This window comes from Nematostella vectensis, chromosome 9, assembly GCF_932526225.1.
Source record: "Nematostella vectensis chromosome 9, jaNemVect1.1, whole genome shotgun sequence".
Lineage (NCBI taxonomy): Eukaryota > Metazoa > Cnidaria > Anthozoa > Actiniaria > Edwardsiidae > Nematostella > Nematostella vectensis.
Window position 1 is genome coordinate 16,225,098 of NC_064042.1, and position 21,466 is coordinate 16,246,563.

Sequence of the window (21,466 nt, forward strand, 5' to 3'; positions counted from 1 at the left end):
TCACAAATCCGAGTGTCAACTTCGAGAAAATCGCGCCATTATTGTTATGAGCCCGCGAATACCAAGCGGTTATGTGTAGCAGCTAGGTTGCCTGGCCTCCAGGTCTGTATCAGTGTTGGAAAATGAGCGCTGGATTCGGAATAGAATGTTTTATTTCAAATCACGGCGGTTTCACAGGCAACATCAAGCAATTGTATCCTTTTACAAATAATTAGTCACAAGCAATTCACGATTTAATACCACACTCTTTAAACGATAAATGGCAACGACCACCAATTTTGTTTAAATGAAGTATACTCTTCGACTTGGGGAGGGTCGCCCCCCCATTTATTTATTAATTTTATGAGATTTTTGAGAATCATCTCTTTCATCATAGCCCTCTACATGCTGACTGTCTCCCCTCCACCAAATCTGTATGAACTGACCTCAAAACAGGGGTTTTAAATCAATTTCCCAATTACAGTATTTTATACACATGGAAAAAATCAAATAGCATTAGCAGCTGAGCAAATGGAAAAGAAGAATTATATGTTGTGATAAGATGAAATCATGATATTTACAAGAAAATTGCATTTTCCAATGAGATGTTTTCCATTAACTATTTCTGGTGATAGCCCTGAGGATTTCATTGTAACTGAGCTAGATGAGAATGGGGAACTAGTCACCTTGAAGTCAGATGAATGCTCTGCTTTGCCGTTACCACAGAATTCACAAACTTTGAAAGATCAACACACCATAACTTCAGTCAAAGGGGAGAAAGAACAAGACACTGAGAGACACTGTTTCAAGGTTATATACTGTACATATAGTACATATATACTGTACATCCTCGGGAACCCATGGCATAGTGGTCAGCATAACGAGACATAAAAACAAGGAGGGAGGGGTGAGAGTGAAAAAAGGACACTGATCTTGACACCCTTGGCTCCTGAGGATGGCTCATAGAATGACAGACAGAATAATTCACATTACATATGTACTGTACATATAGTACATATACACCCTTGGCTCCTGAGGATGGCTCCTGAGGATGGCTCATAGAATGGCAGACAGAATAATTCACGGCAGACAGAATAATTCACATAAGACAAAGCACTCCTTTTCTTCCAAAGTCATTTTGTAAATCCACTTGATTTTCTGTTAAAATCTGCATGATATTTAAGCTCAACACCCCCAGTCCATCAATCCTTTCACCCCCTCTCCCCCTTAAAACATGGGGTATGATAATAAACTTTTTTCAGATGATGATTAATTAACTAATAACAATAAAATAACTGAAAACTTCTGACGCTGTGGTTATTTATTTGTCCATCTCACAGGTGGAGGAAGTTTCTTCTGCTGAAGCAATTACAAAAGCACAAGCCCTTCTTGCGGAGCTTGTTGGCAGGGACAAGTTGAAGGAGGTGAAGGAAAATCAAGGGGCGGAGATAATTCTAGGTATAACAGAGAGCAAATTATTAAATGATTTTGAATAAAAAATTACCAAAAACTTAACAAAAAAAATGAGAGCTTGAATCCTTAAAAATTGTTTCAATTGAGACATACTTAAACCTGCAAAGTCATTGAGTTTCCCTTTGCTTTATGCACCCTTTAGTCCCCCTAGTTCTCTCTTCAATAATTCCTGGGTCCACTGTCTAGAAAATTGTTAAGATAATGTTCTACTTTTAAGGCAATTTCAACAACAAAGATGACAGAGCTCTTGTACACCTCTACACACGGATGACTTTTCCAATGCTGAAGACATCAACACTACAAATAGAGGTAGAGTAGTTACATGCAGTGGCAGTGAAAACCCTTAATGAGAGTGCTTACTAGTAATACACACACTCTTGATTTGGAATCTTGCTCTGTTGTGCCTTCCACAGCAGTATACAGTTGATTGGTTAAACGTTTTCGCACAATCGGCTTCGCAACTACGCAACAAGCTCACATATAGTAACCACCACTACTGTGTCTAGATCTGAAGTTATGCAGTGGCTAATAGATGGCGCTAGGCGCCTCAGTGGTTTTAACCACTGACACGACAATGTTTCGTCAATCGACTGTGATTGGTGGAAATCATACTAAGCCTTCAGGCAAGAATGTTTATATTTCAGAATGGGGAGCATGTTGTTGTTGTAAGGAAAGATCCTGTATATGAGGAACTGAAGAAACAGCTTCAAAACAAAGAAGACACTGACCGGTAAAGTGAACTCATCAGTCAAAGTAACAATAGCCGACTTGCACATGACTTTTTTTGGTAGCAAACTTGTACATGTTTTTTAGCTTTTAGTAGGGAATGTACAACTACAGCAATCAACTTATTCAGTCCTAACAACTAATGATACAGTCTAACCTGTAATATCACCTTGTTCATATACAGTCTAACATGTAATATCACCTTGCTCATGATAAGTCTAACATGTAATTTCACCTTGTTCGTGATATGGTCTAACCTGTGATATCACCTTGTTCATGATACAGTCTAACCTGTGATATCACCTTGTTCATGATACAGTCTAACCTGTAATATCACCTTGTTCATGATACAGTCTAACCTGTAATATCACCTTGTTCATGATACAGTCTAACCTGTGATATCACCTTGTTCATGATACAGTCTAACCTGTAATATCACCTTGTTCATGATACAGTCTAACCTGTGATATCACCTTGTTCATGATACAGTCTAACCTGTGATATCACCTTGTTCATGATACAGTCTAACCTGTAATATCACCTTGTTCATGATACAGTCTAACCTGTGATATCACCTTGTTCATGATACAGTCTAACCTGTGATATCACCTTGTTCATGATACAGTCTAACCTGTAATATCACCTTGTTCATGATACAGTCTAACCTGTGATATCACCTTGTTCATGATACAGTCTAACCTGTGATATCACCTTGTTCATGATACAGTCTAACCTGTAATATCACCTTGTTCATGATACAGTCTAACCTGTGATATCACCTTGTTCATGATACAGTCTAACCTGTAATATCACCTTGTTCATGATACAGTCTAACCTGTGATATCACCTTGTTCATGATACAGTCTAACCTGTGATATCACCTTGTTAATGATACAGTCTAACATGTAATATCACCTTTTTCTTGATATGGTCTAACCTGTAATAGCACCTTGTTCATGATACGGTCTAACCTGTGATATCACCTTGTTCATGATACAGTCTAACATGTAATATCACCTTGTTCATGATACAGTCTAACCTGTAATATCCACTTGTTCATGATACGGTCTAACCTGTCTAACCTGTCTGACCTGTTTAAACTTTAGGGTGTAGTTTATGAAGGAGAAACCTTTTCTAAGAACGCTATGAATAGGGAACTTGACATGGTATACGAAGTCTGCACCTTTTATACTGCAGGTCCTTTTGGCAGGGCGAACATCTAGAGGATGTTTTTGCTATTATTTATTCGCTATATTTAGCTAACAATAACAATTAACTGTTTTGATTGGCTTTTGGCATGTTATTTTATTTATTAATTTGAGAATTTTTTCTAGATTTTTCAGATTTGCTCACTGCACCAACAAGCAGACAGTTTCTACTTGCAGTCTTTCCGTGACTAACGACAAAACATCCAGAACCCAGGTAGGTATTTCATATGCCTGGCGCATACACAGGGATGCACAGTGTGTACACAGGGGTACACAGGGATGCACACAAGGGTGTACACAGGGATGCACAGGGTGTGCACAAGGTGTACATAGGGTGTGACAGGGATGCACAGGGTGTACACCCCTCTAAAAGTCAATGCACAGGGTGTGCACAGGGGTGTACTCAGTGGTGCACAGGGTGTGCACCCCACTAAAAGTCAATGCACAGGGTGTACGCAGGGTGTGCACAGGGGTGCACAGGGTGTGCACAGGGGTGCACAGGGTGTGCACAGGGGGGTGCACAGGGTGTACACAAGGTGTGCACAGGGTGTACACAGGGGTGCACTGGGTGTACACTGAGGTGCGCAGGGCTGCACCGGGTGTACACAGGGGTGCACAGGGTGTGCACAGGGATGCACAGGGTTTGCACAGGATGTACACAGGGGTGCACAGGGTGTGTACAGGGTGTGCGCAGGGTGTGCACAGGGGTGCACAGGGTGTACACAGGGGTACACAGGGATGCACAGGGTGTACGCAGGGGTGCACAGGGTGTGAACAGGGGTGCACAGGGTGTGCACAGGGTGTACACAGGGGTGCACAGAGGTGCACAGGGATGCACAGGGTGCGCACAGGGGTACACAGGGATGCACATGGTGTGCACAGGGATGCACAGGGTGTGCACAGGGATGAACAAGGTGTACACAGGGGTGCACAGGGTGTGCACGGTGTACGCAGGGTGTGCACAGGGATGCACAGGGTGTGCACAGGGATGCACAGGGTGTGCACAGGGATGCACAGGGTGTGCACAGGGGTACACAGATATGGACAGGGTGTACACAGGGGTGCACAGGGTGTACACAGGGTGTGCTCAGGGGTGCACAGGGATGCACAGGGTGTGCACAGGGGTACACAGGGATGCACAGGGTGTACGCAGGGGTGCACAGGGTGTGCACAGGGATGTACAGGGTGTGCACAGGGATGCACAGGGGTGCACAGGGATGCACAGGGTGTGAACAGGGGTACACAGGGATGCACAGGGTGTACGCAGGGATGCACAGGGTGTTTACAGGGATGCACAGGGTGTACACAAGGGTACACAGGGATGCACAGGGTGTACACAGGGGTGCACAGGGTGTGCACAGGGTGTATGCAGGGTGTGCGCAGGGTGTTCACAGGGGTGCACAGGGATGCACAGGGTGTACACAGGGGTGCACAGGGTGTGCACAGGGTGTACGCAGGGTGTGCGCAGGGTGTGCACAGGGTTGCACAGGGATGCACAAGGTGTGCACAGGGATGCACAGGGTGTGCACAGGGGTACACAGGGATGCACAGGGTGTGCACAGGGTGTACGCAGGGTGTGCGCAGGGTGTGCACAGGGTTGCACAGGGTTCACAGGGTGTGCACAGGGTGTGCACAGGGGTGCACAGGGATGCACAAGGTGTGCACAGGGATGCACAGGGATGCACAAGGTGTACGCAGGGGTGCACAGGGTGTGCACAGGGGTGCAAAGGGTGTGCACAGGGTGTACGCAGGTTGTGCGCAGGGTGTGCACAGGGATGCACAGGGGTGCACAGGGATGCACAGGGTGTGCACAAGGGTACACAGGGATGCACAGGGTGTACGCAGGGGTGCACAGGGTGTGCACAGAGGTGCACAGGGATGCACAAGGTGTGCACAGGGATGCACAGGGTGTGCACAGGGGTACACAGGGATGCACAGGGTGTATGCAGGGGTGCACAGGGTGTGCACAGGGGTGCACAGGGATGCACAGGGATGCACAGGGTGTGCACAGGGGTACACAGGGATGCACAGGGTGTACGCAGGGGTGCACAGTGTGTGCACAGGGTTGCACAGGGTGTGCACTGGGTTGCAAAGGAATGCACAGGGTGTACACAGGGATGCACAGGGGTGCACTGGGTGTACACAGGGATGCAAAGGGGTGCACAGGGATGCACAGGGTGTGCACAGGGTGTACGCAGGGGTGCACCGGGTGTACACAGGGTTGCACAGGGTGTGCACAGGGGTACACAGGTGTACACAGGGGTGCACAGGGGTGCACTGGGTGTACACAGGGATGCAAAGGGGTGCACAGGGATGCACAAGGTGTGCACAGGGTGTACGCAGGGGTGCACCGGGTGTACACAGGGTTGCACAGGGTGTGCACAGGGTGTACGCAGGGTGTACACAGGGTGTGCACAGGGCGTACACAGGGTGTGCACAGGGCGTACACAGGGGTGCATTGGGTGTACACAGGGATGCACAGGGTGTACGCAGGGGTGCACCGGGTGTACACAGGGTTGCACAGGGTGTGCACAGGGTGTACGCAGGGTGTACACAGGGTGTGCACAGGGCGTACACAGGGTGTGCACAGGGCGTACACAGGGGTGCATTGGGTGTACACAGGGATGCACAGGGTTACACAGGGGTGCACCGGGTGTACACAGGGTTGCACAGGGTGTGCACAGGGTGTACGCAGGGTGTACACAGGGTGTGCACTGGGTGTACACGGGGTCACAGGGTGTACACAGGGGTGCCCAGGGTGTACGCAGGGTGTGCCCCTTTTTCTGCCAATATTGGAAGACTAATTATGAGAAGAAATTTCCACCTCACTAAATCACAATCGTGACCGCAAGCATAGAATAAGACTTAACGTAAAAATGTTTTGAACATGTTTATGAGTTTCTATCCATTCATTGTCAATCAAAAAACTTGGCAGATTCTTATGAAAAAGCGATTGAACACAAGTGTTCAATCGCTTTTTCAAGTGCCTCGTTTCCGTGCTCGGTCCGCCATATCTAAATATGGTCTATTATACACTGATGGGGCATTTTGCTTTGTCAGTCATCACAGTGGACACGTTGAGAGTACTCGTACATAGGAATTTCAAGGGGGAGTGAGCTGGAAATGGACTGGCAGCTGTATTTACGAATTATTCAATGCATACCGCTGTCTTTTCATTCGCAGATTCATCGGCTACTGGCAAAGCAGTTTGGATCGTTTTTGGAGAGTAAAACATTCCCTTGCGATCCGTCGAGTCCCGAGTCCCCTTGTATTCAGGTCCGCATGAGAGCAAAACTTTCCCGAAGTAAAGAGCGCAAGACAGCTGGCGATAATAAGACGTGAGTTGTTTTTATGTAGTTGGGACTTTTTGAATTAGCATTTGCTCATTCTTGACGTTCTAGCTACGCTTTCAACTACGTCCCTGTTCATGGGACGTATTTTCAAAGTAGAGACATTATGTTTCGCCTTATGTTTTTCATCGGTTCTCGCAAAATACTAACTGCTGCGGAACACTGGCTACGACTTAGGGTTGAAATGGAGATTCTTTTCTTCATTAATGGCGGAAGTAATTCCATAGAAAGCTCATGATGCAGCCGATCATCATGGCATTTACGAATAGGAATTCCTTTCTTTATCGAAGGTTTTCGAAGATAACCGGTCCGCGCTACACTCACTTCACTTTACAGAAAACTGGACTGGTAAGTCTCGTCTTGTATTGATCTTTGTTGTCTCGGTGGACTGTAGTCTGCTTAGCAGCAGGCGTGCGTGTCACTAAGAGCGGCTGCTAAGCAGACTAGGTAAACTGCTTCCCTCTAGCAACGCTTGGATTCATTTTTGTAGGTTAGGTGAGTTATGCGTCTCTTTTGTAACGCTTGTATCGATGCCATGTGATACTCTGTGGGTGGGGAAGGGTGCTTGTATCGATGCCATGTGATACTCTGTGGGTGGGGAAGGGTTCTTGTATCGATGCCATGTGATACTCTGTGGGTGGGGGAGGTGTGCTTGTATCGATGCCATGTGATACTCTGTGGGTGGGGGAAGGGTGCTTGTATCGATGCCATGTGATACTCTGTGGGTGGGGGAAGGGTGCTTGTATCGATGCCATGTGATACTCTGTGGGTGGGGGAGGTGTGCTTGTATCGATGCCATGTGATACTCTGTGGGTGGGGAGGGGTGCTTGTATCGATGCCATGTGATACTCTGTGGGTGGGGGAAGGGTGCTTGTATCGATGCCATGTGATACTCTGTGGGTGGGGAAGGGTGCTTGTATCGATGCCATTTGATACTCTGTGGGTGGAGGAGGTGTGCTTGTATCGATGCCATGTGATACTCTGTGGGTGGGGGAAGGGTGCTTGTATCGATGCCATGTGATACTCTGTGGGTGGGGGAGGGGGTGCGTTTCCATGGAATAGTTGTTCTTCTCAGTCCGGCCATCGAGTGTTTTGTTGTTGTTTTTGTAACTAGGAGACCCTAGAAGCAATTGAGCGCTTGTCACGGGTTCTACGAGCACCCTCGTCTGCGTTCAGCTACGCCGGCATCAAAGATCGTAAGGCTGTCACGATACAGCGAGTCGCGGTCAAGGGATTTACATCAAAACAGTAAGATCCCCACTTTCAGGAATATTTCCATCATCGTCATCGTCATCATCACAATCATTATCATCACTATTGTCATCATCATCATCATCATATCAAGATCATTACAGCCACTGTTGTCAGCGAACCATCTTGTCATCAGCAACATCAAAATGCCAATGCCTCATTGTCAGCATAAATGTTGTTGATAATAATAATGGTGAACTCTTGCAACACAAAAATAGTAGACATCTTTGTCAGCAATTTCCTGCAAAATATCTACTAATTACATTTTAATTTGCTTATTTTACTATTTGACGCAAATTTTTAATCATCATTGTACGTTTGGGAATAGCACGGTTTAGATTCGCCTTAAAGTTTCTGGGTTTTTTAGGCTGGTATCAGCGCTTGATCGCCAAGTGATTGGTGGGATTGTGACGGGCGGATACAAGACGTGTGATGCACCATTACGCCTTGGGCAGCTTTGCGGTAACTTCTTTCAGATCAACGTCCGTGGGGTTCAGCCTTTGGCAAGGTAGATCAAGTCCTTAAAAAGGTTAAGTCCAGGAAATTTGTCATGAAAGTCTAAACTCGTGGGAACCATGTTATGGGGTTCTACTCAACATGTTGTCTTCTTGTCACTTTTGTATTCTTGGCATACATAATAGACATACGCAATACGTATGAAGATACGTCTTTTTTAACTTGATTTTCTTCAACAGTTCATCCCAAGGAATCACTGAGCTTGTAACGGTAAGGATTATTGTCTTAAGGCTACATGGGACTCTACTTAGCAACGGTTAATCATCAGCATCATTATTGTCTTCACATCACCATCGTTGTCGTCATCATCATTTATCAGCATCATCGTCAACATCATCGTCATCGTTTGTATCTTTATCAACATTGTCTTCGTCGTCAACAGCAGCAGCACTAAACGAGAAATTCAAATTATTTTGTTATTAATTATGTTATATAATCGAATAAGTTGTATTATTCTCATGTTGATGTTATGTTATGTTATGTTATATTCTCATGTTAACAGACGGCCGTGAGTAACGTTTCCCGCCATGGGTTTGTGAACTACTTTGGTCCACAGCGCTTCGGCCAAGAGGACAACTCGGTGAATGCTAGTGACGTGGGGCTAGCCATGCTACAAGGGGACGTGGTATGTTCTATACGCTACAAGGGGACGTGGTATGTTCATTACGCTACAAGGGGACGTGGTATGTTCATTACGCTGCAAGGGGACGTGGTATGTTCTTTACGCTACAAGGGGACGTGATATGTTCTATACGATACAAGGGGACGTGGTATGTTCATTACGCTACAAGGGGACGTGGTATGTTCATTACGCTACAAGGGGACGTGGTATGTTCTTTGCGATACAAGGGGACGTGGTATGTTCATTACGCTACAAGGGGACGTGGTATGTTCATTACGCTACAAGGGGACGTGGTATGTTTATTACGCTACAAGGGGACGTGGTATGTTCATTACGATACAAGGGGACGTGGTATGTTCTTACGCTACAAGGGGACGTGGTATGTTCATTACGCTACAAGGGGACGTGGTATGTTCTATACGATACAAGGGGACGTGGTATGTTCATTACGCTACAAGGGGACGTGGTATGTTCATTACGCTACAAGGGGACGTGGTATGTTCATTACGCTACAAGGGGACGTGGTATGTTCTATACGCTACAAGGGGACATGGTATGTTCTATACGCTGCAAGGGGACGTGGTATGTTCTATACGATACAAGGGGACGTGGTGTGTTCATTACGCTACAAAGGGACGTGGTGTGTTCATTACGCTACAAAGGGACGTGGTATGTTCTATACGCTACAAGGGGACGTGGTATGTTCTATACGCTACAAGGGGACGTGGTATGTTCTATACGCTACAAGGGGACGTGGTATGTTCATTACGCTACAAGGGGACGTGGTATGTTCATTACGATACAAGGGGACGTGGTATGTTCATTACGCTACAAGGGGACGTGGTATGTTCATTACGCTACAAAGGGACGTGGTATGTTCTATACGCTACAAGGGGACGTGGTATGTTCTATACGCTACAAGGGGACGTGGTATGTTCTATACGCTACAAGGGGACGTGGTATGTTCATTACGCTACAAGGGGACGTGGTATGTTCATTACGATACAAGGGGACGTGGTATGTTCTCTACGCTACAAGGGGACGTGGTGTGTTCTTACGCTACAAGGGGACGTGGTATGTTCTTACGCTACAAGGGGACGTAGTATGTTCTTACGCTACAAGGGGACGTGGTATGTTCATTACGCTACAAGGGGACGTGGTATGTTCTTACGCTACAAGGGGACGTGGTATGTTCATTACGCTACAAGGGGACGTGGTATGTTCTATACGATACAAGGGGACGTGGTATGTTCTATACGATACAAGGGGACGTGGTATGTTCTATACGATACAAGGGGACGTGGTATGTTCTTACGCTACAAGGGGACGTGGTATGTTCTTACGCTACAAGGGGACGTGGTATGTTCATTACGCTACAAGGGGACGTGGTATGTTCTTACGCTACAAGGGGACGTGGTATGTTCTTACGCTACAAGGGGACGTGGTATGTTCTTACGCTACAAGGGGACGTGGTATGTTCTTACGCTACAAGGGGACGTGGTATGTTCATTACGCTACAAGGGGACGTGGTATGTTCTATACGATACAAGGGGACGTGGTATGTTCTATACGATACAAGGGGACGTGGTATGTTCTATACGATACAAGGGGACGTGGTATGTTCTTACGCTACAAGGGGACGTGGTGTGTTCATTACGCTACAAGGGGACGTGGTATGTTCTTACGCTACAAGGAGACGTGGTATGTTCTATACTCTACAAGGGGACGTGGTATGTTCTATACGGTACAAGGGGACGTGGTATGTTCTATACGGTACAAGGGGACGTGGTATGTTCTATACGGTACAAGGGGACGTGGTATGTTCTTACGCTACAAGGGGACGTGGTATGTTCATTACGCTACAAGGGGACGTGGTGTGTTCATTACGCTACAAAGGGACGTGGTATGTTCTATACGCTACAAGGGGACGTGGTATGTTCTTTACGCTACAAGGGGACGTGGTGTGTTCATTACGCTACAAGGGGACGTGGTATGTTTTTACGCTACAAGGGGACGTGGTATGTTCTTTACTCTACAAGGGGACGAAGTATGTTCAGGGAACGTGGTGTGTTTTTACGCTACAAGGGGACGTGTTATGTTCTTAACGCTACAAGGGGACATTGGCTAACACACTGGGTCACCTGTGGTGAGAGGTCCCATACGCTGGTGCGCTAACACATTGGGCCACCTTTGGTGAGAAGCCCAATACGGTTCGCACATACGCACATTGGGCTACCTGTGATAAGAGGCCCAATACGATGATGTGCTAACACATTGGGGTACCTGTGATTGATGTACATTTGTTGCACTTGTAGGAGAGGGCTGTTCGTCTGATTTTGTCGCCTAGCAACTCGTCGGTTGCGGCTGCAGCACAAGCTAAAAGGTAATGATTAACTCATCTATTTGTAGCAAATATTTTGTTTGGAAAGTCGCCATTTTCCAGTTCGCTCTGCCACTTCCTTATCACAACATAACATGTATCTATTTTTATTTTGATCTTCAACCTTTCAACAAACTGGCAGAAATTCGTGTTTACGGCAATTTAATTTTTTATCACGCCATCTTGAAAAATCGGCCAAGACCCTAACGTATTAGATGACTACAGAATTCTCGCATGCTCGCCACAGACTCTTTTAGACTATTCCTAAAAACGACAGCTAGCCATCGATTGACATGCGCTAGCGAGCCTTTTATTGAACAGGTTCAGAAAAACAGTTGTTATTGTAATCAAGGTATTACAAGGAGACAGGCGATATCCCAGGGACCCTCGCCAGGATGCCGCCCGGGCAAACGCGGGAAAGACTCATTCTCAAGGCCCTGCACAGACATGGACGAGACAAGGTGCGGAAACGACGATGATTACGATTACGATAACGATGATGATGATGACGACGACGATGATGATGACGATTATGATGATGTTGAACATGGTTATTCAATGATGTAATGACTTGAGAAAAATACGCTATAAATATGGCGGAAAGGGGTTATTTAGAAGTTTTGGGAAGTTATTTATCCTTAAACACGAGGTTCCGCTATAAAAGGAAAAGCTCCTCCCACCCCCGGGCTCGAATTTGTAATTATAATCAGAACACTGCCACGCTAGCAGTCACAATTTATCTCCTATAAACATGCTTATATCTTAGCCTCATTCGGTTTTAGTTGGAATAACACTATTATGCACAGGTAACAAGAAATTTGTGTTAAGAGTTTGATGAATTAGTGTTTTTCTGTCCACTCACATTTTCGGTGCAAAATTTTAAATCTCACAAAGGCGCGATATCGAACTTTTCTTTGATATTGATCCGATATTTATCACTCATCTAAAATCGGATATAAATCAGATATTTTTTCACAAGGTTCTACTATCATATATTTAGTGTTATAACAAAGCTCACGAATCTAATTTCTGGTATTTATTAGATCTTATACCCTTAGAACTACCATGTTGAACCTAGATTAATGCATCTCATGGCTTGAAAATATTAGATAATATGACAATATTTGCACATAGAAAGTCCATCTTATTACTGATATATATCAGATACTATAACTTTAGAACTGCTGTGTTGAACCTTAATTATTGCATCTCACGACTTGATAATATCAGATAATATCACATATAGACTCGTTCTACAAATGTGACAGACACAGTAGATTTTGTAGTCGAATATCCGATAAAATCGAGGGTCCAGCAGAGAGGACGAAGGTATCTATGAAGATATCTTGTAAATCCAAATAATATAATCTCCGATAATATCGCAATATCGAGGGGTCCAGCAGAGAGGACGAAGGTATCTATGAAGATATCTTGTAAATCCAAATAATATAATCTCCGATAATATCGCAATATCGAGGGGTCCAGCAGAGAGGACGAAGGTATCTATGAAGATATCTTGTAAATCCAAATAATATAATCTCCGATAATATCGCAATATCGAGGGGTCCAGCAGAGAGGACGAAGGTATCTATGAAGATATCTTGTAAATCCAAATAATATAATCTCCGATAATATCGCAATATCGAGGGGTCCAGCAGAGAGGACGAAGGTATCTATGAAGATATCTTGTAAATCCAAATAATATAATCTCCGATAATATCGCAATATCGAGGGGTCCAGCAGAGAGGACGAAGGTATCTATGAAGATATCTTGTAAATCCAAATAATATAATCTCCGATAATATCGCAATATCGAGGGGTCCAGCAGAGAGGACGAAGGTATCTATGAAGATATCTTGTAAATCCAAATAATATAATCTCCGATAATATCGCAATATCGAGGGGTCCAGCAGAGAGGACGAAGGTATCTATGAAGATATCTTGTCAATCCAAATAATATAATCTCCGATAATATCGCAATATCGAGGGTCCAGCAGAGAGGACGAAGGTATCTATGAAGATATCTTGTAAATCCAAATAATATAATCTCCGATAATATCGCAATATCGAGGGTCCAGCAGAGAGGACGAAGGTATCTATGAAGATATCTTGTAAATCCAAATAATATAATCTCCGATAATATCGCAATATCGAGGGGTCCAGCAGAGAGGACGAAGGTATCTATGAAGATATCTTGTAAATCCAAATAATATAATCTCCGAAAATATCGCAATATCGAGGGGTCCAGCAGAGAGGACGAAGGTATCTATGAAGATATCTTGTAAATCCAAATAATATAATCTCCGATAATATCGCAATATCGAGGGGTCCAGCAGAGAGGACGAAGGTATCTATGAAGATATCTTGTAAATCCAAATAATATAATCTCCGAAAATATCGCAATATCGAGGGGTCCAGCAGAGAGGACGAAGGTATCTATGAAGATATCTTGTAAATCCAAATAATATAATCTCCGAAAATATCGCAATATCGAGGGGTCCAGCAAGCAGATGGTAGGAGATGATCTAAATAGACATCTAATAGATTCTAATAAGATAATATCCGATAATATCACAATATCGAGGGTCCAGCAGAGGGAAGGAGGGTGTCTAAATAGACATCTAGTAGATAATAATAAGATAACCTCCAATAATATCACAATATCGAGGGAAGAGGAGAGGAGAGGGAGGGAGGGGTCTAACCACTATCTAATAGCATAATTAGAGGAAAACAATATCATAATCTCAATATCAGATATCAATGATAATGTTCGATATCGCGCTTATCTCCGCTATCTATAGCCTTGTGCATCTGCATAAGTTATTATCGTGCAGTGATGAAAATGCTTATATTTTAGAACGTATACAGCTTGGTATAACATTTTTGGTTGACAAATCTAATAATGATATTTATTTTGGTTTAGCATATGAAATTTGAATTTAGTGCTCAGAGCCATTGTTCTGATTTGTTGACGTTCATGACGGTTTAATAACTGATTGTTCTTGTCCCTTTTATAGCGGAACCTCTTGTTTAATCGACGGGATATATACTTCAAGCCTTTTTGTTCTGAATAGGATTCGATTGTTTTTATTTTGCTTCCATATGAATTGTGAAGTCAATGATGATGATGATGATGATATTGACGATGATGATAATGATACTTATGCGATAATGATGGTTATGTTGATACTTATGACAATATACCCTGGGTACCAGAGGATCGAGCTCAAAGCTTTACTCACAAAGAGCTGCGAGGTGATAGCCAAGACCGGCGTGACACTCAGCCAAGACCGGCGTGACACTCAGCCAAGACCGGCGTGACACTCAGCCAAGACCGGCGTGACACTCAGCCAAGACCGGCGTGACACTCAGCCAAGACCGGCGTGACACTCAGCCAAGACCGGCGTGACACTCAGCCAAGACCGGCGTGACACTCAGCCAAGACCGGCGTGACACTCAGCCAAGACCGGCGTGACACTCAGCCAAGACCGGCGTGACACTCAGCCAAGACCGGCGTGACACTCAGCCAAGACCGGCGTGACACTCAGCCAAGACCGGCGTGACAGTAAACTAGTGGAGCTCGAGCCTCTGGTACACAGGGTAATGATAATCGTAATTATGGTTATGGAGTTGATATTTATGATGATGATGATGATGGTGATGATGATGATGGTGATGGTGATGGTGATGGTATTTATGGCTATGATGACGATACAGATTCTTGTAGCGATAATAATAATGGTAATTATAACGATGGTTATGATGACGATGGTGATGATAATGGTGCTTATGATGATGATACTTGTAAACGTTATGATAATAGTTTTGGGGTTGTTGTTTATCTTATCATTCCATCGCCAGTATGGCTGTACCCAGGCCCTACTCAGCTTGCCCTACTCCGCTCGCCTGCTTTATGCTCACAGCTACACCAGTCTCGCGTGGAATCACGCGGCCTCCGCGCGCGTCCGTCTGTATGGAAGCACAAGAGTGGCGGCGGGTGACCTTGTGTACGACTCGCAAAGTGCGTCCAGTCAGTGCGGCATTGCTCAGAGTGCGTCCAGTCAGTGCGGCTTCGCTCAGAGTGCGTCCAGCCAGTGCGTCTTCGCTCAGAGTGATTCAAGTGCGTCCAGTCAGTGCGGCATCGCTCAGAATCACTCAATTAAGGGCAATCAGGCGTCTACTGAAAGTCATCGCGGCCTAGTGCCTCAAACAGAAAGTAATGGTAGCCATAGTACATCGATCACACGTGATTCCGGGTCAAGCGAATGCGATTGCGGAAAAAGTGCGGTCGCGTCTAGCAATCCGCATCGCAGAACACCTATTGACAAGTGCGCAGTGCGGGTAGTTTCAGAAGATGATGCTCGTAGTGGCAAGTACTCCATGGCCGACGTGGTTCTGCCGCTGCCCGGATACAGCGTTATTTATCCTGAGAACAAGATCGCAGATAGGTGCGTGATTTGTCTATGCGTTATTTATCCTGAGAACAAGATCGCAGATAGGTGCGTGATTTGTCTATGCGTTATTTATCCCGAGAACAAGATCGCAGATAGGTGCGTGATTTTTCTATGCGTTATTTATCCTGAGAACAAGATCGCAGATAGGTGCGTGATTCGTTTATGCGTTATTTATCCTGAGAACAAGATCGCAGATAGGTGCGTGATTCGTTTATGCGTTATTTACCCTGAGAACAAGATCGCAGAAAGGTGCGTGATTCGTTTATGCGTTATTTATCCCGAGAACAAGATCGCAGATAGGTGCGTGATTCGTTTATGCGTTATTTATCCTGAGAACAAGATCGCAGGTAGGTGCGTGATTCGTTTATTCGTTATTTATCCTGAGATCGCTAAGAGGTGTGACATTCCCAATTGCTTAACCGCACTCTGGCTTCTATTATTCCCAGTAACGGAATGACATTTGGTGCTTTCTGGGTCAGCGTCATTTAAAACATTTCCGGAATAAGTACGCAGCTGCTTTGTCTCCCATTATCTTTGTTCTACAAAGGAGTTCTTTTGTCTCTATTCTTCTCGTTCTTTGTGTCGAGGTGCGGATATTGTTCATTTGCCCAATCAAATTGCAGCTTGTAAGAGCTGTGTACTGACCCCATTTCCGTGCTGGCCAATAAAAACACCTCAAGGATTTTGAACTACGAAAGCCAGAACGCGATTTAGCTGTTTAAAAACGCGAGTTCGCAGACTTTTGCAAAAGACAGTAAATCTAACCCTAAATCTAACCCTTACAGCTACAAGGGGACCCTTAATAGCGACAGGCTCAGAGCGGAAGACTTCAGGTATGACTCCTTAGCCTAAATCTAACCCTTACAGCTACCAGGGGACCCTTAATAGCGACAGGCTCAGAGCGGGGGACTTCAGGTATGACTCCTTCTGACACTTTGATTGATGGTTAAGTAAAAATACCTACTGTGATTGCCCTAATAACTATTGAACTTATAGAACTTTTCATGTCTCAGGCGAGGCGCTAATTCGGGGGAGGCGCTTATTTGAAAATTCTTTTTTTCTCTAAAAACAAAATGCCTTTTGACAACGTGAAAAGTGTGAAAATTCTCCAAGAGCCATATAAGCACAAGCTTTCAATGATGAAATATCGCGGCAGGTTGTGCTTTCAGTGACCCTTTCTTTCCTTCTGACGTATAGTCCCTCTCGTCATCAAAGTCTGTAAAGTGCAACACCCCGGGGGTGGGGGGACTCCAGAAAAGTAAACGGGGCTGATTGTCCTATCTCTTAGGATATAAAATTACGACCAATTGCTATCCCTTCGACCACACTCAATACTCTTAGGGGTAAAACTTTCTTTTGATTACAACTAAAGTGCTTCACCTTAGGGTTAGAATTGATTTTGCCGACGACCAACCCCTCGGGGGACGGGGTGCATGTTCGGAGGATGCACTGGTCATACCTTTATCAAATTATGCGCTTACGAAATATTTTTTACAGATTGAGGAAACTGGGACTCAGTCTCCCAGGCGCATACCGCAAACTGGTGGCCTTCCCGACAGGCATTGCATGGCACTGGACCGGAACTGAGAGTTTTTCACCTTCACAGAGTTGTAAAATTGTAGCGGGTATCACAGGTGGGGCTCACGTCACACAAACATCAGAGCACGTGCCTTGCCCATCAGAGCACGTGCCTTGCCCATCAGAGCACGTGCCTTGCCCATCAGATTACGTGCCTTGCCCATCAGAGCACGTGCCTTTCCCATCAGGTCTAGAGGCCCCATCAACAGATCAATCTGATCACGTGACACTGCCGCTAGATAATGTTCCGACCGAGTCGAAGACATTGGATTTTATTGTTCCTCATAAACGAATAAAACTTGACGCGGACTTGGCGGAGTCTACATCAAGGGATCTTACCCTGTCATTTCGGCTGGATCCATCTTGTTACGCTACAGTTTGCCTACGGGAGATAATGCAAGGGTAACGGTTTCTTGCACTAAGAAACCCTCGTGACCTTTTCAGATGTAAGCCAGAATGAACACAGAAATGACTGCGGCTGTCACGCCAGAGAGCGACGAAAGGAAAAGTCTGTCAATAAATAAAATAAGCGTTAGCGCGTTAGCGCACGTGAATTCTTAGTGCAAGTACCCCATACACGATTCGCAAATCTCGGGTCGCGATGCATTGTGATCAGGGTCTAAAGTCCTGGGGAATAGAGGGAAACACGGGTCGCGATGCATTGTGATCAGGGTCTAAAGTCCTGGGGAATAGAGGGAAACACGGGTCGCGATGCATTGTGATCAGGGTCTAAAGTCCTGGGGAATAGAGGGAAACACGGGTCGCGATGCATTGTGATCAGGGTCTAAAGTCCTGGGGAATAGAGGGAAACACGGGTCGCGATGCATTGTGATCAGGGTCTAAAGTCCTGGGGAATAGAGGGAAACACGGGTCGCGATGCATTGTGATCAGGGTCTAAAGTCCTGGGGAATAGAGGGAAACACGGGTCGCGATGCATTGTGATCAGGGTCTAAAGTCCTGGGGAATAGAGGGAAACACGGGTCGCGATGCATTGTGATCAGGGTCTAAAGTCCTGGGGAATAGAGGGAAACACGGGTCGCGATGCATTGTGATCAGGGTCTAAAGTCCTGGGGAATAGAGGGAAACACGGGTCGCGATGCATTGTGATCAGGGTCTAAAGTCCTGGGGAATAGAGGGAAACACGGGTCGCGATGCATTGTGATCAGGGTCTAAAGTCCTGGGGAATAGAGGGAAACACGGGTCGCGATGCATTGTGATCAGGGTCTAAAGTCCTGGGGAATAGAGGGAAACACGGGTCGCGATGCATTGTGATCAGGGTCTAAAGTCCTGGGGAATAGAGGGAAACACGGGTCGCGATGCATTGTGATCAGGGTCTAAAGTCCTGGGGAATAGAGGGAAACACGGGTCGCGATGCATTGTGATCAGGGTCTAAAGTCCTGGGGAATAGAGGGAAACACGGGTCGCGATGCATTGTGATCAGGGTCTAAAGTCCTGGGGAATAGAGGGAAACACGGGTCGCGATGCATTGTGATCAGGGTCTAAAGTCCTGGGGAATAGAGGGAAACACGGAAATAGATCGAGTGCGTGTGTCAAGGGCAACACACTTGATCTGGACCACAATGCAACGCGACCCAAGGTTCGCGAATCTTGTATTGGCTGTCGCTATGACAACCATCATTTGATGAGCCGCGCCTGAACCCTCTACTTGCTGACGTCTCGCGCTTACTCGCAACATGAAAACACTATGACCTGTATGTGATCAACTCCCTCACCTGTTATTTCCAAAATCCTCGAGGTGTACCATAATAAAAAATTTAGCCTTTTATAACATGGCATCAATAATTCTAGGGGTAAACTACGACAAACTTCCCCTGGTCGGGACTTGGCCCTGTGGGATGCGCTTTTGTTTCTGTCTGTCTGTCTGTCTGTCTGTACGTTTGTTGGTGTTTCTACGGCCTCTGATTGGTCGAGCAGATGTTTCAGTCTCGTGCACTAGCGAACAGCAAAATGTCAATGTTTAGTTGTTGGAGTGTATAGGGCAAACCTGCTAGCTTTTTAACAACTGTAGTTGCCACAAAATTGCTGTCTTTGAACCAACTACACGAGCAAATAAAAATTGTCACACGTGTAGATGGGGCTTTATTTGGCGAGAGGTATGCGACGGCTTTTTCGCGCCTAAATCTCTGTATGTATAAGCAAGCCTGTGTAAAATACTAAATGAGGTAGAATGATTTTCTTTAAAAAAAAACGGACATCAATATAAGAAAACACCAAAAAGACCCCTTACATCTACATTATGGTCGGTAGAGGGGCTGGGGGCACTTGATGAGGGGTCTAGAAGCCGGCTTGAATGAGGTTTGAATGAGCTGTGTTGACACAATTGAATTGCTAATATTCACAAAAACACTCGCCGATTGAGGTCTTATTACGATTCTAAGAAAATGAATTTACCTGGAATATAGACATCAAATGCTTGCTTGGCCGTAAGGTTAGTTAAGTTTGAAAATTGTTATCTAATTAATATTGGTATCTTTTATGCTCCATGTAATATGTCACGAATAGAATCAAAAAGCCCAAACTGTCGCGATCTCGTACCAGAACAATGAATACAATACACCAAAAACTGGAAATCGACTCTGCCAAATTTTCGTCTTTAATAAGACTTCTTCAGGGCAGACTGAAGAAGGTGAATCGTTACAAGCTTATTTACATCAGAAAAGTGGCGCGAGACGCAAAAACATTACAACTGACAAAAACGCGCATTTTCTAGAATAGCGCGCGCGGGGGGGACTGGGTGGGTTCAGCCGATGGAATGTGTGGAATGTGGGCGGATGTTTCGCCTACATAAACAATCGGCAAAAGTTAATGTAAGCAAAATAGATTTCGCGAACGCGAATAATCAATTAGGGCCGGTGTTTCGCCGGGAGTCCGTCGGCGGCCATCTGGCCGACTACGTCGACTGTCGGACTGGGTAGTTTGAGCCAAACATTCGGCGAAGTTAATGTAGGCAAAATAGATTTCGCGAACACGAATAATCAATTAGGGGCAGGTGTTTCGCGTGCATGAATAACCAATCAGGGCTGCGGTGCTTCGCGTTCATGAATAATTAGGGTGTGGGCCGGGCGCGTGCAAGCCCAAGGACCTGCGCGTACACGACTTTTTGGGGCAGCCGTGAAAACGTGGAGGGCCGCCAACCTACGGAGCGCGGAACAATCGTTTTTCGGCTGTGAGTTCGAGGCCGCCTGCGTGGCGTTTAAACCTGAGTTCTACTCGAACACCCCGCTCCCGAACTCCTCGCGAATTTTTTGCAGTCTCTTTTTCATCCTTTCGCGTGCCACCAGGGAGGGCCCTTTCCCGCTTTTTTTATCATGCGGTGCGAGGCCGGGTCGAGCTCTGATGGCGGTCTTGAGTGCGTTGTATCTCTCTTGTTCCTGAAGTATTAGCCGAAACTCTTCGTCTGAGATACGCCCGTCTTGCAGAGCCTTAGAGACCAGCTCGCTGATCGAGTTTTTCTTACTCTCCGCTAGAACCATCGTGTCTTCGTGTTTAGCCACCTTGCCCGTAAGACCCCTAGAGACCACCCCCGCGCCCGCGCCCGCGCCCACGACACCGACCAGCCCGGCGACCCCTGCCAGTGGAGCGCCGATCAGAACCCCTATCCCACTCAAAGAGACTCCCAGTCCGGCGCTGGCAGCGATGCCGGATGCCACAGACACAGCATGGGTAACGGCGAAGGCGCGCTTGTACTTCTTCCGCACCTGTCGATAATGCGTTATCTCATTGTCTAGAACCGCCTGAGTGTCACGTATTACCTGGAGTCGGAAACTTTGCGCGTCGCCGCCGGTGCTTGCCGGAGCGGTAGGCGTCTGCGGGGGGTGGGCACTGGGGAGTGGGGGATATATGGATATGCCACCGCTGCTAACGTCGCTGTCCGCCATGCCTGCTATGTCGGGCCTAGGTTAGCTCTA

At 45.8% G+C, this 21,466-nt stretch overlaps 1 protein-coding gene and 1 long non-coding RNA gene across 5 annotated transcripts; one reads left to right on the plus strand and one right to left on the minus strand.

Annotated features, from left to right (window-relative positions):
- Positions 1–22: 22 nt before the first annotated feature.
- On the plus strand, positions 23–19,323 carry LOC5502721 (pseudouridylate synthase PUS7L). Of its 4 annotated transcripts, XM_048732995.1 has the most exons (17): positions 23–193; positions 615–789; positions 1,320–1,437; positions 1,670–1,761; positions 2,097–2,182; positions 3,513–3,600; positions 6,570–6,724; positions 7,027–7,084; positions 7,851–7,984; positions 8,355–8,495; positions 8,683–8,713; positions 9,006–9,128; positions 11,441–11,508; positions 11,858–11,966; positions 15,367–15,953; positions 16,745–16,792; positions 17,457–19,323. In XM_048732995.1, the coding sequence occupies exons 1-17, from the start codon at positions 123–125 to the stop codon at positions 17,941–17,943; spliced, it is 2,571 nt and encodes an 856-aa protein (XP_048588952.1). In that variant the 5' UTR covers positions 23–122; the 3' UTR covers positions 17,944–19,323. The 4 variants fall into 4 exon arrangements, with proteins under 4 accessions (XP_048588952.1, XP_048588955.1, XP_048588954.1 ...); XM_048732998.1 differs by lacking the exons at positions 16,745–16,792; positions 17,457–19,323 and adding an exon at positions 16,827–17,406; XM_048732997.1 differs by lacking the exon at positions 23–193 and having other exon boundaries at positions 740–789; positions 1,320–1,403; positions 2,081–2,182.
- On the minus strand, positions 8,218–11,861 carry LOC125572477. The gene is made up of 2 exons (XR_007313834.1): positions 11,409–11,861; positions 8,218–8,893 (listed from the first exon to the last, which is right to left on the minus strand). It is a non-coding gene; the product is annotated as an uncharacterized LOC125572477 (long non-coding RNA).
- Positions 19,324–21,466: the final 2,143 nt, after the last annotated feature.

Bases quoted from the DNA above. Each gene is read 5' to 3' on its own strand.
- LOC5502721 (XM_048732995.1), top strand. From the start codon at position 123: ATGAGCGCTGGATTCGGAATAGAATGTTTTATTTCAAATCACGGCGGT. The intron at 1,762-2,096 runs GTAGAGTAGTTA...TTTATATTTCAG, and splicing joins CATCAACACTACAAATAGAG to AATGGGGAGCATGTTGTTGT. The intron at 11,509-11,857 runs GTAATGATTAAC...ATTGTAATCAAG, and splicing joins GCTGCAGCACAAGCTAAAAG to GTATTACAAGGAGACAGGCG.